This window comes from Rhinoraja longicauda, chromosome 8 (genome assembly GCF_053455715.1).
Source record: "Rhinoraja longicauda isolate Sanriku21f chromosome 8, sRhiLon1.1, whole genome shotgun sequence".
Lineage (NCBI taxonomy): Eukaryota > Metazoa > Chordata > Chondrichthyes > Rajiformes > Arhynchobatidae > Rhinoraja > Rhinoraja longicauda.
In genome coordinates, this window is record NC_135960.1 from 44,691,293 (window position 1) to 44,707,685 (window position 16,393).

The following is a 16,393-nucleotide window of genomic DNA, read 5'->3' on the forward strand; positions in this document are numbered from 1 at the left end:
TTAACAGTGTTAGATTATATAGGCAGCAACTGCGTTAGATCTGCTGCCTCACAGCGCCAGAGACCCGGGTTTGATCCTGTCTACGTGTGCTGTCTGTACGGAGTTTGCACGTTCTCCCTGTGACCACGTGGGTTTTCTCCGCGTGCTCCAGTTTCCTCCCACATTCCAAAGACGAGCACGTTTGCTGCAGATTTGTTTGCATTATGAAACCTGAAAAAACAAGATCACAAAATTTTTGAACAACATTGATTTTGCTTTGCTAATTTCGAAATATATTTGATATGAACTAAATGTGAAATGGAGCATTCAGTGTAAACATCAGGCTTTATGTCACTAGACTGTGTAAACAAGTGAAAAGACAATTCAAAACAACTCTTGCAAGCTGTGACCACAAACTCCTTCACACAGGATGATCTTAAGGTCCAGAAACTAAGCAGTTGAAGACAAGGATCTTGGCAGAAGGAATGACAATTATTGGTGGAGAGGCCTGAGTGCAGCACCACCAGACTGAGGAACAGCTTCTTCCCTCAGCTGCTGTGTCTCGTTCATCTCTGCACTCCATCCTGTTCCAGGCCCCTCATTAGACCAGGCCTCAGTGAACCATGGCCTCTCATTGGACTGAGGCCTCTCATTTGGCCAGGCATCTAAGTGAACTAAGGCCTCTCATTGGACCAAGCCTCAGTAATCTAAGCCCACCCATTGGACCAGGCCTCTCAATGAACCAAGGCCACCCATTGGACCAGGCCTCTCATTGGACCAGGCCTCGGTGAACCTAGAGGCCCCTCATTAGACAAAGCCTCAGTGAACCAAGGCCTCCCATTGGACTGAGCCTCAGTGAATGGAGGCCTCCCATTGGACTGGGCCTCTCATTGGACCAAGCCTCAGTAATCTGAGGCCTCCTATTGAACCAAGGCCTCTCATTAGACCAAGCCTCAGTGAACTCAGGTTTCTCATTGGACCAGGCCTCAGCGAACCAAGACCTCTCATTGGACCAAGCCTCAGTGAACCGAGGCCTCACAGTGAACCCAGGTCTCAGTAGGGTTTTAGTAGTCGACACCCGGATGGAAATCCCTCCACGTCCACCGACTTCCACCAACTAAATTTAAGACTGAAGAGTGTTTAACGGTTATCCTTATCGGCAACAGAACAATAAAATTCTTACTTGCAGCAGCTTAACAAATGTATTGAAGTAACATTCATGTAAATATACAATAATCAATAATATATTAATAACAGTAGGTAACTATATCCACATCCTTCCTGTAATGGGGTGACGAGAACTGCACACGATACTGCACAAGTACAGCCTGACTAAAGTCCTATAGAGCTGTATCATGACTTCCTGACTCTTATACTCAATGACCCGATCTATCAGAGCACTCTGTATATATTTTTTTCACTCTACCTGTTGTACATGTTTATGTGTAAGAAGGAACTGCAGATGCATGTTGATTATATTCCCAACCTACCTCATTGCGGACATTGGATTTTTCTCTGAGGTGTTATTCTACAATTCTGAAAAACTATATTCTGCACTCTAATTGTTTTTCGTTGCAATACCTGTTGTACTTGTGTGTGGCTTGATTATACTCATATAGTGCCATTGAGGGATATGGGCCAAATGCGGCAGGTGGGACTAGCTTCAATGGGGCATCTTAATCAGCTTGAACTGAAGGGCCTTTTTCTGTACTGTATATCTCCATGGTCCATATCCCTCTATACCGTTCCTATCCATGTACCTGTCCAAGACTCTTTTAAATGTTGTTATCGTACCTGTATCAACTACTTTGTCTGGCAGCTCGTTCCTTATATCTACCACCTCTGTGTGAAAAGGTTGTCCCTCAAGTTCCTATCAAATCATTCCCCTCTCACCTTAACACTATGTCCTTGGTTCTTGATTCCCTTATCCTGGGTAAAAAGACTGTGTATTCACCCTATTTATCCCCCTCATGATATTACATACCTTTATAAGATCACCCCTCATCCTCCTATGCTCCAAGGAATAAAGGCATACCCTGCTCAATCTCTCCCTCTCACTGAAGCCCTTAAGTCCTGGCAATATCCTTGTAAAACTTCTCGGCACTCTTTCCAGCTTTGCATCATCTTTCCTGTAGCAGGGTGCCCAAAACTGAACACAATACTCCAAATGTGGCTCCACCAATGTCTTGTACAACCGTAACATAATCTCCCAACCTCTGTACTCAATACTCTGACTGATCGAGGCCAATGTACCAAAAGCCTTCTTGACCACCATATTTGCTCGTGACGCCACTTTCAAGGACCTATGTACCTGCTCTCCCAGATCCCTCTGCTCTACAATGCTCCTCAGAACCCTACCACACCCTGCCCTGGTTTCTCTCTCCTTGGTGTTCTGCACACTCTTCTTGTGTGTAAGGAAGGAAAGAGTAAATCAAGGTTTGCCAGTCATGCCAAACATTGTCAGAATGGATTAAAGTGAAATATTACTCAGTTAAGTCAATCGCGTTTATTGTCAAATGAAGAAGTACTGTGAGACGCAGGCACAATAAAAATCTTTCTGGCAGCAGCATCTCACTCAGATACAGACGCTCAGACAGCACACTGAAACATAAACAAACACAATAACCGTTATGACCAAAAACTCCAATAACGCGAAAGATGAGATTAAATGTCAGTGTTGATGTTACATAGATGGGAATATGAGAAGATAGACACAAAGTGCTGGAATAACTCTGCGGGTCAGGCAGCATCTCTGGAGAAAAAGGAATAGGTGACGTTTCGGGTTGGAACCCTTCTTCAGACTGAAAGTAGTGGGAGAGGGAAGGGGTAAACTGCAGATGAGTAAAATGAGCAAGTCCACTGACTAAATAAAGAGATAAAGAGGGAAGATTAGACTTTATTGCCTTCCATCACAGTGAGGAATGTGGGGAATCCGCTGGGGTGGATTTTTATGTTAACATTTATGTAGTTGTGCGTCTTGTTGCTTTTTTTTAGTGTGGCTGTATGGTAATTCGAATATCACTGTACCTTAATTGGTACACGTGACAATAAAAGACCTTTGAACCTTTCAACCTTTGACAGAGAGGGATGTATGCACATGCAAGATGAGGTGGTGCAAAGATTGGTGTTTACAGACCAATTAAATGGGCAGTCTGAGTATGTTGGTGTAATACGTGCTATAGAATAAAGATAAATGTTTCGCTGAGCTAATTAAACCAGTGATAACATTGAATCTACCTGTGAAGCATCACACTCTAGCTATTTATTTCTGCAACTTATACTCCATCAAGTACTTGAAAATAAATTCGATCAAAAAGCCTCGCAATACAGTCTGTTTAGTTCAGTTTAATTTAGTTTTATAAGCTCATAGGATATAGGAGCAGAATTAGGCAATTAGGCCCATCAAGCCCACTCCGCCATTCAATCACGGCCGATCTATCTTTCCCTCTCAACCCCATTCTCCTGCTTTCTACCCATAACCCCTGACACATTTACTAATCAAGAATCTGCCAATCTCTGCCTTAAAAATATCCATTGACCTGGTCTTCACAGCCTTCTGTGGCAATGAATGGCAATGTCAATGAGGTTAGTTTAGTTTAGGTTAGTTTAGTCCAGTTCAGTTCAGTTCTGTTCAGTTTAATTTAGTTTAGTTTAATTGTTTAGTTTAGTCTAGTTTAGTTTAGTTCAGTTTAAGTTAGTTAAGGTTAGTTTTTACTTTAGAGACACAGTGTGGAAACAAGCACTTCGGCCCACCGAGTCCACGCCAAATAATGATCAACTGTACACACACATTTACAGTAGCCAATTAAACTACTGATCTACCGTCTCCGCCTGTGCTGGAGTTCTGGAGCCCCGGCCGCAGGAGGCAAAGTTGACCCGCTGATCGGCCGCTTCACCTGGACTTGGCGCCACATTTTCGGGTGAACTTCTGGGGGGGAATTCAAGTGCGCTCTCATAATTAAAGGAGGATTAAAGGAGGTGCTGGACCACCAGTTGCCGGAAAATTAGTGGTGGACCTGTAAAGTGCTTAGTTTCCACCTTTCGCTGCCGGCCCTGATTTGTTCTGAACCTTTTCATACCTCTTGTATCCCACCCCTCTGAATCTCATTCTGAGGAAGGGTCTCGACCTGAAACATCACCTATTCTTTTTCCCCAGGGATGCTGCAGGACCCACTGCATTACTCCAACACTTTGTGTCTATCTTCTGTGAAAGAGTGCTGCCTGCTTTATGGCATCACCCTTCCAGAGCTCCCTGAGGTTCGAGCTGTGAAGGTACATACTACCTTGTGCAAGACTAACCTGCTTCCTGAATAGTGTTGCAGTCTGGATAATTCTGCTTTATAACAGCTGCTAATGTATCTTACGATTTTTAAGAGCTTTTTAAAAAACCATAAGCGATCTAGACTCAAGAATGAGAGGTTTGAGATACGATAACGATACGATACGAAAAAACTTTATTCATCCCCGGAGGGAAATTGGTTTCCCTCGATTAATAAAGTGTTATCGTATCGTATCGTATCGTATCTCAGACCTCTCAGTCTTGGGTATCCCACCCAGGTTAAAAGACTCTGTGCATCCACCTTATCTATTCCCTTCATGATTTTATACACATCTATAAGATCACCTGTCAGCCTCATGCACTCTAAGGAATAAAGTCCTAGCCTGTCCAACCTCTCCCTGTAGCTCAGGCTTCGAGTCCTGGCAAGATCCTCATAAATGCCAAAGTATTCTTTGATGTTGCAATACATTCCTGTGTCCAAATCATCAAATATCTTGAGTAAAAATGGATTTTCACTGACTCCATGTGGACAGCATCCTAGAGAGTTATCTAGAGATGAGGGAAGAGATTTAATAGGAACCAGAGGGACAACCTTTTCCCACAGAGGGTGGTGGGTATATGGAACAAGCTGCCAGAGGAGGTAGTTGAGGCAGGTGCCAAAATTACATTTAAAATACATTTGGACAGGTACATAGATAGGAAATGTTTAGTGGGATATGGGCCAAACACGAGCAAATGGGAATAGTTAAATGTAAATTAAAATAAATTAAATGTAAAATAAAATAATATTAAATGTAAAAAAATAGACTACACATCTGTTGTGCTGCTGCAGGTAAGACTTTGTTTTGTTTCAGTTACATATGACAATATAACACTCTTGACTCTTGACTTGACTCTTGGCATCTTAGTCAGCATGGACAAGTTGGGCTGATGGGGCCTGTATCGGTGCTGTATGACTCTATGACTCTATAATAAACTTCAAATGAGAATGAGAAAGATTTCAGGAATACTCATTGACATCTTCTTTAGATGTGGGCTTACAAATGCAGTAAAATATTCTGTTAAGCGGACAAGAAATAGCACTGACCCAAAGGAAGGGATTGCAAGGTCAGAAGCTAGCTCGAAGAGGCTGCTTTGAAAGGCAACTTGAAAGAAGAGGAAGACTCAGTAAATATCAATGACTTACATAAGTTTCTAAATAAGGAGATTATTATAGCTGAAAGTATCTTTACTGCGCAATTTGAACACGATGAAAAACAAGTTTAAAATTTTAATCAAAATGACTGGCAGCACAGCTTGTAAAGCCACTGGCTCACAGCACCAGAGACCCAAGTTCGATCCTGGGTGCTGTCTGTGTGGAGTTTGCACGTTCTCCCTGTTACCACATGGGTTTTCTCTGGGATCTCCGATTTTCTCCCACATATATGTGAGTTTGTAGGTTAATTGGCTCTCTGTAAAATTGCCCTGAGTGTGTAGTGAGTGTTGGTGGAGCTGCCATTCAAAAAACACTGTTAGCTTTTATAAAACTTTAGTTTTATATCTTAGTATATCTTCTATCCCAAGTGCAGAATGCAAAGGGTTTAGTTTAGTTTGGTTTAATATTGTCATGTCTACCAAGGTAGAGTGAAAAGCTTTTGTTGCGTGCTATCCATTATAAGATAAGACTATACATGATTACAATTGAGCCGTCCACAGTGTACAGATACAGGATAAAGGGTACAACATTTTGTGCAAGATAAAGTACAATAAAGCCAGATTAAAGATAGTTCTCCAATGAGATAGATCAGACGTCAAGACCACACTGGGGCAAATTAGAGGGTGGCATGGTGGCGCAATGGTAGAGTTGCTGCCTTACAGTGCCAGAAACCCAGGTTCAATCCTGACTATGGGTGCTGTCTGTATGGAGTTTTTACATTCTCCCTGTGACTGCATGGGTTTTCCCCAGGTGCTCCGGTTTCCTCCCACACTCCAAAGATGCACATGTTTGTAGGGTACTTGGCTTTGGAAACATTTTAAATTGTCCCTAGTGTGTAGGATAGTGCTAGTGTACGGGGTGATCGCTGGTTGGCGTGGACTCTGTGGGACGAAGGGCCAAGCTGCATCCCTAAAGTGAAGTCTAAACAGATCCAGGATCCAAGGTGGTACCATAGCTTCTTTCTATGCTGGTCCCAGAGTAGAATCCTCTATCATCCATAACACTTGTTCCACTCTTCTCCCTGGCACTATACTCATCCTTGGATAAGAGGGCAGAAGTTTGAAATGTGAGCCAAAGCGTATGGCATGAAACCATCCAGTCAGTCTCAAGAATGGAAACTATCAGTTTAAAAGGGGTTTAAGATATTCAGAATATTTCTACAGGAGCAGAGCATTTACAGATTTTTTTTGATTAAAATTCTGAAATATTGTAAAAAAGATTGCATAGAGAGAGATTACATCTGGGCAGGGAGGATCAATTTAATACTGGGAATAAAAAGTGAAAATTATGGTAAGGAAAACATGCAGCAGGTTGTTTGGGGGAAAATTAAGTTTGCAGGGTGATGGATTTCAGACTGACCCACTATATCACATCCCAGGTAGAGTCCCCTCCTGCCATCTTAAGAAACTGTTAGACAGGTACATGGATAGGATAGATTTGGAGGGATATGGGCCAAATGCAGGCAGGTGGAAGTAATACCCAGTAGTCGTGTCGATGGGACATGTTGGTCGTTGTGGGCAAGTTGGATGGAAGGGCCTGTTTCCATGCTGTGTGATTATCACTCTCTGCCTCTGTAACATTCACCTCAACTACATTCCACGACTGAATTGGAAAGCATTTTCTTCTGTCGGTGTTGAGTTACAAAGTATTTTCTTCAATGAAATGTGCAAGACAGGAGAAAATAGGCAGGAGAAAAATATTGACAGAGCAATGATACTTCCTAGTTACTCCATCAGTTGGCTGGAATGCGTTTTGCGTGGTTCTCCGTGGTCTCCCTCCCTTTCCTGTGAGCACGATGAATATATTGCATCATCTTCTGTTCATTCATGGCCTGAGTTGGGTAGATTTGGCGAAACTGGGAATATTTGAGTGACATTTACCTTAGAAAGTTCTAAACCCTGGGTAAGTCCCATGTCTGTGCGTGCCAGTTATGATTACCCCCTCTCACATATTGCCCGCAACTTGGTGGCGTTTCATTTCTACTGATAACTCCACTTTGTCACTTGATGGTCGAGGCCCAGATAGGTGCAATTGAGATGGGACTTGCTTTTAGTATCTTGCTTCACTTTGACTTACAGACACAGATGTGTCTAAATGCAATCGAAAGACACGAAACACACAACTAAATATGTGCACCAATGTCGAACAGTTCACGGTCTGTGACATTTAACGTTCTTCGTTGATAATTCTTCTCCTTATTTGGAGATTGATAGATAGTATTGGCATCGTGCTCTTGTACGGAAAATCACCTTATTTCGTATCTACATGTGAATCGCACGGTTATATTTAGTTGCCTGCCTGTTTTGGCTGTTTGTGTGTGGAAGTGTACACTTCGCTGGAACATCTTCTACGCCATTTCAAATTAACCAGGGAATTGCTTTCAGCACCACGGAGAGCAGTGATTGTTTTTTTCCTCCATTATCAACTGTCTCGACTTTGCAAGCAGCAGAGGCGCGGGGCTCCCTCTTTCCACCTTCCCCCCCTGCCTTGCTTTTAATCCTGTGCCCCGTTTGCTCAATCCCATGGCCAAGTGGAATGGGTGGTGATCATTTGTACACAGACACGCTTGGGTAATCAGAACTGCGTGAGGAGAGCGTCGGCCGGGCTCCGGGCGTACTGAAATCTTGCGTTCAGCACCACCGCGGCCGCTCGCAGGGAAAGGACGAACTAGCTCCTTCTGATCATTTGCAATGCTCGTGTTGCGAGCGAGTGGATCGGGGCATAGACCTTCTCTGCCCTGCTCGCTGGGACATCTGGAGCCCGAGTCCTAGTTGCTGGCGCTGGCGAGTGGGGAGAGGCTGTGTTGTTGATGATGCTTTCGTGACAAAGGAAGAGGCAGTGTGGTTGGAGAGAGAGAGGAGCGACTGACTGACTGACTGCCCGGGCGGATTGTCAACCTGCTGTTTAAATCGGGGCGAGCCATCCGCAGCACCACAACCATGCCGGTGAGAAGAGGGCATGTTGCACCGCAAAACACCTTTTTGGGGACTATTATCAGGAAATTCGAGGGTCAAAGTAAGTAGAAAATTGTCACACCTCCTTGCCCCCCTATCAAGCTCCGCTTAATCCCAGCCAGGGTCCCCTTTTTACAATTAAGCTCTGAGGGAATCTGTAATAATCCTAACGCGGGTTTATTATTGTTAGATTTAATGTGTGTTTGGTTTTCTTTCAAAATGATAACCGAGCGATTCACTATTGCTTTGGAAAATCCAATGTTGAGCCGCTACGTTGCTCTATTCCTTTATATAATTGACAGTCCCACCAGGCGACGGTACAGACCGATGTAGAGGGGATAAACTCCAATTTGAAAGAACATGCACTGGAGATTGAAAATCGTACTTCCCGTCAAGTGTAGAGTGTTGGTGTCATGTGCTTCTATATAAAGCAGTGGGTGAAATTATATTTTATTTCAGTGACACTGTACTTAAGAACAAAGTTGTACCATATATCACAGCAATTTGAATAGAGTGATATCTTTAGGCATTGGTACCAGTGTTAGAAAAAGCTCAGATAAACAGAAATGAGGTGTATTTTCTCCTTGTGTGTGTTTGCTAGTGTTGGTTCACATCTTGCAATGTGAATCAGGAACATAAGATTGCCAGTGTAACGTGTTTACCCACATGAGACAAGTTGGCTTACAGAACCCAGCTCATAGGTGGCACAGTGGCGCAGTTGGCAGAGCTTCTGCCTCACGACGCCAGAGACCCAGGTTCGATCCTGACCTTCAGTGCTGACTGTGTGTGGAGTTTGCACGTTCTCCCTGCGATCGCATGGGTTTCCACATCCCAAAGACGTGTGGGTTTGTAGGTTAAATGGCCATCTGTAAATTACCTTCAGTGTGTAGCGAGTGGATACAAAACTGGGAAAACATTGAACTAGTGAGAACGGGTGATCAATGATCAGCATTGTCTCAATGGGCAGAAGGAGCTGTTTCCATGCTACTTCTTTCAATCAATAAAAACCTGTGACTTTTACAAGTGATCTGAATGTGAAAACATGCTCATTACGTTTTATATTTTACAAGGATTTTGCCACGACTCGAGGGCCTGAGCTAAAGGTGGAGATTGGGCAGATTAGGACTTTATTCCTTGGAGCGCAGGAGGCTGAGGGGTAATCTTATAGAGGTGTAGAAGATCATGAGAGTAATAGATTGGGTAAATACGCAGTCTCTTGCCGAGAGTATGGGGAATCGAGAACCAGAGGACATAGGATTAAGGTGAGGGGGAAAAGATTTAATAGGAACCTGAGTGGCAATTTCTTTGATACAAATGGTGGTGGGTGTGTGGAACAAGCTTCTGGAGGAGGTAGTTGAGGCAGGTACTATCATTTAAGAAACATTTGGACAGGTACATGAATGGAACATGTTTAGAAGGATATGTTCCAAAAGCAGGCAGGTGGGACTAGCATAGATGGGGCATGTTGGTCAGCGAGGGCAAGTTGGGCCAAAAGGCTCTTTCCCATACTGTATGACTATATGACTCTTACATGTTATATGAATGAACAAAGAATGCATTAAACCCTTTCTGTAATGAAGAAACATTTACCCTGTGTCTCTCTCCATGTATGCTGTCTGATTTGCTGAGTGTTCCCAATATTTTCTTGTTTTTATTATCCATTTTATTTCCTTGTACTTGCAAATGCATCAGCATCTAAATTTCATGACGTCAACTTGATAGGCACTGCAACAAAGTTGTCTATGTTTCCATGTTCCATATAGTATAGCACAGGAACAGGCCCTTCAGCCCACAGTGCCCGCGTCAAACATGATGCCTAAAACTAATCTCCTATGCCTGCATGTGATCCATATTCCTCAATTGCCTGCTTATCCATGTGCCTATCTAAAACTATCTTAAACGTCACTATTATATCTGCTTCCACCACCACCCCTGGCAGTGCATTCCAGGCACTCACCACCCTCTGTGTAAAAGAAACGCCTCTCATTTCTCTTTTAGACTTTTCTCTCACCTTAAAGCTCTGCCCTCTGGTCTTTGAGATTTCCACCCTGGGAAAAATGGTCTGACTGTCAACCCTATCTATGTCTCTCATAATTTTATATACATCTATCAGCTCTCCCCTCAACCTTCGACGTTCCAGAGAAAACAATCCAAGTCTGTTCAACCTCTCCTTATGGCTAAAATTGCCGCTAGTGTGCAGGGTGTGGGTGGGAAAGTGGGATAACAGAACTAGTGATCGATAGTCTGCATGGATTCAATGGGCCGAAGGACCTGTTTCCATGCTATATTTCTAAACCACACCAATATCCTTTAATCCAGGCAGTATTTGGAATATCTGTTTTTTGATTTCAGCACCAAGCATTTCTAATAAGTTACTGTACTGTTGGATATCAAAAGGAGTTTCTCCAGCTTTGTTTTAAATCATACTTCTATTGTAGAATTCTGATTACTTTTTCCTTCTATTTCACACGTTGGGTATCTTGGCTCTCTCTGAGTAAAAACACTGCTGATTGCAGCCCAGCTGCCAACAGTTTGTCTCTTGGAGAATGTGCCTAGTAATTGGGTAGAGATTGTTCCAAAGTGGCCAGCAGAATAGTCAGTAGAAGAAACATTGTAAAACTAGATGCATTTGAAGTGCGCACCACCAGACTCAGGAACAGCTTCATCTCCTCTGTTATTCAGCTTCTGAACAATCCTCCCATAAAGTAGGGTACTGTCCAATTCACCTCCACCTCATTGCGGACATAGGACTTTGTCTATGGAACTGATACACTACAACATTGAGAACTATATTCTGCACTCTGTATCTTCCCCTTTGCTCTATCTATTGTACTTGAGTTTGACTATGTATGGTATATCTGCTCTGATTGGATAACATGTAAAACAATGTTTTTCACTGTACCTCAGTACTCGTGACATCAATAAACCTAAATCTAAACCCAAGCCCTATTCACATATCAGTTTGGTGCAGGCCTGTTTTGATTGCTGCCTCCCTGCACAGTCATTCTGCTTTCCCGGTGCAGTGCGAGCTATATAAAATAAAGCACGCAAGCTCTTTGTCTCTGCCCACATGACATTGCTGGCTGGGTTCCCAGTCACCAACAGGTGCGCACATCTCCTGGGTCCTATGGTTGAGAGCTAGTTGCAACGGGCCAGGCAGGAAGCTTCACCACTGACGCACTTAAACATTCTGCTCACCAGGGAGTTGACATCGCTTCAGGGCGGGAAACATTGTTGATGCTGGGTCCTTGTCAGTGTTGGAGAACACGGAACATATAATGTAGAACAGAATGTAGAACATAGAGCACAGAACATAGAACACAGAAGACAGAACATGGAACATGGAACATAGAATGTAGAACACGGAATATAGAACATAAAACAAAGAGAACATGGAATATAGAACAATGATCATAGAACATAGAACGCTGACCATAGAACACTGAACACTGAACATAGAATATAGAACATAGAACACTGAACATAGAATATAGAACATAGAACACTAAACATAGGGCATAGAAGCTGAATGTAGATCACAGAACATAGAAAATAGAATACAGAACATAGAACATGGAACATAGAACACAGAACAGAACATGAACATAGAACAGAACATAGATCACAGAACATGGAAGACTGAACATAGAACATGTTTCTAATAGATATATTACTAGAAAGTACCTAATAGAGATACATAAAATTATAGTGTCAGAGATAGGATAGGCAGTCAGAATCTTTTTCCCATGGTAGGAGCATTGAAAGCAAGAAAAGGCAATGGTCTAAGGTGTGAAGAAGTTTTTTAAAGTGGATTTGAGGAGAAAGTTTTTTGAAAACAATGAAGTGTAGATAACTGGAACTTACTGCTGTAGGGGGTGGTGGAGTCAGGGCTCCACATTCAGGGCAATCACTGTGTTTAGACTGTACTTTAGACTTTAGAGCTACAGTGGGGAAACAGGCCCCTCGGCCCACCAAGTCACCCCGTACACCAGCATTATCCTACATACTAGGGCCAATTTACAATTTTTACCAAGACCATTGTATGTCTTTGGAGTGTGGGATGAAACCAGAGCACCCAGAGAAAACCCACACGACCACAAAAAGAATGTACAAACTCCGTACAGACAGCACCTGAGGTCAGAATCGAATCCGGGTCTCGTGCAATGTGAGGCAGCAACTCTACCGCTGCACCACTCTGCCACCCAAAGAGATGGTGAGGCAGGCACTTGAAAAGCCACCACATAGGAAGATATAGATTGAGTGTGGAGGACATGAGATTGTTACAGAGGACAAAAGGTCAATATGGATACAATGCCACATTTCTGTGCTTCACAGCTCAATAGTTCTATTTAGAAAATGATTAAACAAAAAATAAGGAATGAATATATTTCAGTGACACAATGCAGGAGGAGTTTAGTTGCAAATGATCTATTTAAACATAACATACTTCCTCAATTAGCACTGGTTTATCAATTTTCCATGCCATTTTCTTCACAATTAAATTATTTTCATTTCAAATTCACAAAAGGAAAATGCCACAACCGTTGAAAATCTGAAATATAACTCGATTTTGGAAATGTTCTGTAGCATCCATGGAGAGGGTGACAAAGGAGTGGCACAGTGATGCTGCTGGTAGAGTTTCTGCCTCCCAGCACCAGAAACCCAGGTCCGATCCTGACCTCGGGTGGTGTCTGTGTGTTGAGTTTGCACGTTCTCCCTGTGACCGCGTGGGTTTCCTCCAGGTGCTCCAGTGTCCTCCCACATTCCAAAGACGTGCTAGTTTGTAGGTTAATTGGTCCTCTGTAAATTGCACCTAATGTGCAGGGAGTGGAAGAGCAAGTTGGATAACATAGAACTAGTGTGAATGGGTGACCGATGATCGGATTAGGCTCGTTGGGCCGAAGGTCCTGCTTCCATGTTATATCTCTAAACCACTGCGAAACTAAATTCCTAGGGAAAACTTTGAAGTTATCTGACATGTAGGAATGCTTATATGTGATCAATTGTTCCCAATTAATTATCGGTAGAGATGCGAGGAACTGTAGATACTGGTTTACAAAAGAAGACACTAGTGCTATCAGGTCTTCTATCAACCTCAGACGTTCCAGAGAAAACAATCCAAATCAGTGCAACCTCAGCACATTGGCCTTCATCAGTCAGAGTATTGAGTGTAGACGTTACAACTGTACAAGACATTAGTTAGAGTATCGTGTTCAGTTTTGCTCACCATGCTATAGGAAAGATGTTGTCAAGCATGAGAGGGTTCAGAGAAGATTTACGAGGATGTTGCCAGGACTCGAAGGACTGAGCTAAAGGGAGAGGTTGAGCAGTCTCAGGCTTTATTCCTTGGAGCACAGGAGCATGAGGGGTGATCTTATAGAGGTGTACAAAGTCATGAGAGGAATAGATTGGGTAAACGCACAGAATCTGCCCAGCATAGTGGAATCCAGAACCAGAGGACACAGATTTAAGGTGAGGGGGGAAAGATTTAATGGGAACCTGAAGGGTAACTTTTTTACACAAGGGGTGGTGGGTGTATGGAATAAGCTGCTGGAGGAGTTAGTTGCGGCAGGTACTATCACAATGTTTAAGACACCTTTAGACAGGGACATGGATAGGATAGGTATAGAAGGATATGGGTCAAAAGCAGGCAGATGGAATTGTATATGTGGGGCATGTTGATCGGCATGGTCAAGTTAGGTTGAATGGCCAGTTTCTACTCTCTATGACTCTGTGACTCTATGACTCTAACCTCTCTTTATAGCCAAAATTGCCCCTAGCGTGTATGGAGTGGATGACAAGGTGGCATAACATAGAACTAGTGTGAACGGATGATCGATGGTCGGCATCGACTCAATGGGGCGAAGAGCCTGTTTCCATGTTGTAACTCTCAACTGAGCTGAACAATTCAAGTTACTGTCCTTTAATCAGAATCCAATACTTGTTGGGGGTCATTGTTAGATTTACAAGTCAGACATTAAGATTTATGCTGGAATTGATAGTTTTACCCTGGCACAGCACATTTAGAATAAGACATGATGCATAGTGGTCACATCGCCTCATTTTTACACTGTACATAATAGGTTTCCATGGAATATTTCCCATTGAACTAAATTACTAAAGTTAATTGGTTTATCTTGGTGGAAACTAATACTAGAAACATCAAAAACTGTGTGTGGGATTTCATTAGATACACAGTTGGAAAAATTGAAATGTCACTGTGTATGTGCATAGCCATATTTCAGCAGTTCAAAAATTGGTGAGTAATCTTGAAAATCAAAGACTGGTTCAACATGAACACAATTCTTACAATCACTCGTTAGTTGCTCTGGATGAAAGACTTTTTCTCTACAAAATGACCAACAGATGCAATGTGTATTTATAAAGATATTATTTCTTCAGGAGCAACGTCTTCACACAGAGGGTGGTGGGTAAATGGAACAAGCTGTCAGAGGAGGTAATTGAGGCAGATACAATAACAACATTTAAAAGACATTTGGACAGATGCATAGATAGGAAAGGTTTGGAGGGATATGGACTAAACGCAGGCAGTTGGGACTAGTGTAGATGGGGCATGTTGGGTGGCATGGGCTAGTTGGGCCGAAGGGCCTGTTTCCATGTTGTGTGACTCTATGACTCTATATTTATTTTCTGGGCAGACCTTCTATTTACCCAAACAATGAAAGAAACCTACCTGGATTCGCACCCATTTGTCCCCTTTCACCTATATTCTTCCCTCTGGCTTCACAATTCACATCTCTTCTATCCTTATCTCACAGCTTCTGTCTTTTCATTTCTACCCTTTGTCCAACCATATGCCTATCAACCTCATCTGTATCCACCTATCACTCACCGGGCTTTGTCCTCCACCTCTTTTCTACCTGATTTCTCCCTCGCCCCCACTCCACTACATTCAGTATGAAGAAGGGTCTCGACCCAAAACATCACCTATCCATGTACTGCAGAGATACTGCCTGATGTGTTGAGTTACTCTAGTACTTTAAGCCTTTTAAAAAATAAACCGGCATCTGCAGTTCTTTGTTTCTCTCTAATAAAGGAACTGGCATTCTTTCACATCACTGAGATATCTAAACACCAAAGGAATGTTCAAAGTCAGTAAATGAATCATTCCAAGATTATAATAGGAAACCTCTGAAGACAGTTTTCAACTGGATGGCCCTTTGAACGGCAATGAAAATTAATCTATATTTGGCAGTGTAAATTAAGTGATAAATGTTTGCCAAAGCACAGACTGAACTCTGTTCTTCAAATAATTCCTAAGGGTCTGCAGGTTTCACCTGTATGGGGATTCATTGTTTAATATCTCAAGTTGAGGCTAGGATTTCCAACAGTGCACTATTTTTGTTGATATTTTCGCCTTGATTGACCTGCCAAATTCCTGTAGTGGACCTTGACCCAGTCACAGAGTCACAGAGTCACAGAGACATAGAGTCACAGAGTCACAGAGTCACAGAGTCACAGAGAGACAGAGTCACAGAGTCACAGAGTCACAGAGTCACAGAGTCACAGAGTTACAGAACCATAGAAACACTGAGACACAGAGTTAGAGAGACACAGAAACTCAGAGATACAGAGTCATAGAGACATAGAGACATAGAGACACACAATCATAGTCTCAGAGAGACAGACAGTCACAAAGACACAGAGACACAGCGACTCAGAGACAGGGACACATAGACTCAGAGACACAGAGTCACAGAGACATAGAGACACAAAGTCACAGCGTCACAGAGTCACAGAGAGACAGAGACTGTCACAAAGACACAGAGACATAGTGACTCAGAGACACAGAGACACAGACACAGAGACACAGAGATGCAGAGGCACAAAGGCATAGAGACACAGAGACTCAGAGAGACAGAGACACAGCAACATGGTCACAGAGACAGGGATATGGAGACACAGAGGCACAAAGAGACAGAGAAGCAGAGACAGAGTCACCGAGACTCAGAGACACAGAGATAC

General features: G+C 42.9%; 1 protein-coding gene across 5 annotated transcripts in view; it reads left to right on the forward strand.

The window, feature by feature from the left end:
• The first annotated feature begins 8,135 nt into the window (after positions 1-8,135).
• kcnh7b (potassium channel, voltage gated eag related subfamily H, member 7b) overlaps positions 8,136-16,393 on the forward strand; it is a 289,477-nt gene continuing 281,219 nt past the window's right edge. For all 5 annotated transcript variants that reach the window (XM_078403802.1, XM_078403803.1, XM_078403804.1 and 2 more), the window contains exon 1: positions 8,136-8,468. In XM_078403802.1, coding sequence (XP_078259928.1) covers positions 8,393-8,468 — 76 coding nt within the window. In that variant the 5' untranslated portion in view covers positions 8,136-8,392. The remainder of the gene's footprint in view (positions 8,469-16,393) is intronic.